Source organism: Poecilia reticulata, linkage group LG20 (assembly GCF_000633615.1).
Source record: "Poecilia reticulata strain Guanapo linkage group LG20, Guppy_female_1.0+MT, whole genome shotgun sequence".
Lineage (NCBI taxonomy): Eukaryota > Metazoa > Chordata > Actinopteri > Cyprinodontiformes > Poeciliidae > Poecilia > Poecilia reticulata.
Window position 1 is genome coordinate 25,053,047 of NC_024350.1, and position 2,846 is coordinate 25,055,892.

The 2,846-nt window shown below is 45.4% G+C and overlaps 1 protein-coding gene across 1 annotated transcript in view; it reads left to right on the top strand.

Annotated features, from left to right (window-relative positions):
* The window catches only part of nrn1a (neuritin 1a), a 9,637-nt gene extending 8,599 nt beyond the window's left edge, over positions 1-1,038 (top strand). Inside the window, exon 2 of the mRNA XM_017301783.1 lies at positions 585-1,038. Coding sequence (XP_017157272.1) covers positions 585-830 — 246 coding nt within the window. The 3' untranslated portion in view covers positions 831-1,038. The remainder of the gene's footprint in view (positions 1-584) is intronic.
* The last annotated feature ends 1,808 nt before the right edge of the window (positions 1,039-2,846 follow it).

The following is a 2,846-nucleotide window of genomic DNA, read 5'->3' on the forward strand; positions in this document are numbered from 1 at the left end:
GAACCAGGATAATCCAGCATGTAGAACCAGGATAATCCAGCTCTGGTTCAGGTTTTTATGTTTTCAAGCCCAGTGGACGAGGTTTGGTTGCCATGTTTGTTCCGACCCCCGTTTGGTCGCAGTGAACAAACAATCTGGACTCGTTTCACCGTTGAAACGTTCTTTAATCTGTTTCCGTGGAAACGAGGCGTCAGGATGGGTCCAGATGTTCACCCAGTGGTTCTGTAGTCTGAGCAGTACGGAGTCACTGGTTCTGAAATGTTTCACGTGAAGCGTTTAAATCGGCGGCGCTGAACCGGTCAGGCGGGATCATCAGGTGTCAGGATCTCATTAAAGTTCAATCAGATTAGGGCTGAATTATTCATGCTCAGATTAAATATTCCCAGCTGAGTGAATCATTGAACTGGTTCACTCATCCATGATTCATCAGCTGAAGGTTCCGGAGCGTTTGGACCGTCGTCCTGTTCGCTCGGCTCCACGCCTCCTGCATTCACGGCTCTTTAAAACCCGTTTCTGCTGACGGAAACTCTGCAGCGCCGGAGTTTCACCGCCAGGCTTTGAATAGGCCACCAGCCTCGTGCTAATGGTTTCTGTCTTCTCCCGCCAGTTACTGGGATAACTTCCATTCCTGCGCCACGACGGCGCTGGCCGACTGCCAGGAGGGGGCGACGGACCTCTGGGAGAAGCTGAAGAAGGAATCCCGCAACCTGAATTTCCGTGGGAGTTTGTTTGAACTGTGTGGCGGCGGAAACGGCGCGGCCAGATCCGCCGGCGGCCTCGGCCTGCTGCTCAGCGCGCTGCCCGCCGCTCTGACTTGGCTGGCGTTTTAACGGCCCGCAGGAATAAAACTCGATACGTCCAACACGTAGTTAGGGACCGGAGTGGAAGCTGCGCCTCCAGACTGAAAACAGACAGTTTGCATTCATCAGAAGAAAACAGCAGAATTGCGGCGGCGCTACGGAAGCCTGGTTGGCCTGCGGGGGAGCTCGTCCAATCACACGCCACCTCACCCAGAGGCCAATAACATGAAATATTCAACACGCCATTGACCTGAAATGAAGACAATGAGGACATTTTGATGGCGACTCGCCAACTTACACTAGTGGAATTACATAGTATTAAAGTGAGCCATGCATTATTGATGAGGAGCCGGCGGGCGGCGGGCGGCCGGGCGGCGGGCGGCCGGGCGCTGAACGCCATCGGGACGGAGAGGAGGCGGAATTTACCCGGAGGCACCAATTCATGTGTAATGCAGGACCAGCTGTAGCTAAATCAATAAGACGAGCCGCGGACTGCTTCTCATTTTAACGGCAGCAGGTTGACACGGGATGCTAGCCAGCTAGCCCAGTGTTAGCCAGCTAGCCCAGTGCTAGCCAGTTAGCCCAGTGTTAGCCAGTTAGCCCAGTGCTAGCCAGTTAGCCCAGTGTTANAGCCCAGTGCTAGCCAGTTAGCCCAGTGTTAGCCAGTTAGCCCAGTGCTAGCCAGTTAGCCCAGTGTTAGCTGTGCTAGCGGTTACCGTACAGAGGCTGCGGTCACACCAGCGGTCAGAATGGGTCACGGCTCCATAGTTACAGGCAGCAGTGGTGACAGTATTCCATTATTAGACCAACATTTACTGAATTTATGCTAAAATAAACATGTTGCATTTGGTAAAACCACTTTATGATGCCAGTTAGTTCAGTGAAACTCATTCTGGGGGTTCTGGTGTGACCACGGTCGCTTGGCGTGAGGTTTGGAGACACAACAGATCAGCTAAGAAAGTCCCAGCATTTCAGGAAATGGGCATAAGAATTTAAAATAATCATATTCACATAATTTATGATGAGAAAACTGAAGGTAAAGTTCATTTTGTACAAGATCAACTCAGCTAGCCAGAGCTAAATGTCGCTAAAGTTTGTCCAGAGTAAGTCATGGTTAGCTTGAGTAGCATTTGCTTTATTAAACTATATTGTCAGACAGTAGCTACGATGCAATTTATCAAAAATCTGACATTAAAGCAGATTCAGAGAAAACATTTAACATTTTGAGACAAATGTGCTAGCATCTAAACCTGATGCTGTAATTTTATCGTGACAGTTTGGTTAACAACTTAGCCTAACATTAGCTTAAATGTTAAATCACAAAGTAAACCTGAAAATGCCAGGTTAGCTAAAGTTTTAGATAATCAGTTAAAACTGCTCATTAGTTTACTGAACTGATGAGACCAGAGGAACAACTAGTTTACCTTAGGCTAGCAACAATTAGCAGCTAAATCAGGTAGCATACATTCAGAGAAGCATAGGGGATTATAGTTCAGTCAGATAATATATCAACCAAATTATAGTCGGGTTAGCTAACTTCTGATTAAATAAAAAAACACCTGCGTTTTCTGGTTGGCTAACAGCTAGTTAGCAGCTAAATAAGGTGTATTTTGATCAGCTAAGTATTATCGAACTACCTACATCCAGATGATTCAGATTAAAGATTTGTCTAGATTAGCCTGGATTAAATAACATTCTGAACTACATGTCAACCAAACTGGAACATTTGGTCATGTTAACCTACATTTAAAATAAGATGGTTTGCTTAAAATTTCATCAAACGGATAAATTAAACTTTTAGGTTTTGTGAGGTTAGCTAACAGTTTCAATTAGCAGCTACATCAAATGAGTTTATATTTGTCAAAAATGTGTGACAAACTAAATCTATGTTACCAGGTTGGATTAAAACCTGGTCCTGATGAGGTTGGATTGATAAGTATTTATGATATTGATATATAATACACAATAGATTTATATTTACGTTAGCCACAGGGGCTCCTGCTAACAACTAGCCTGTTGGCTAACTTGTGTACATTAATATTTAAC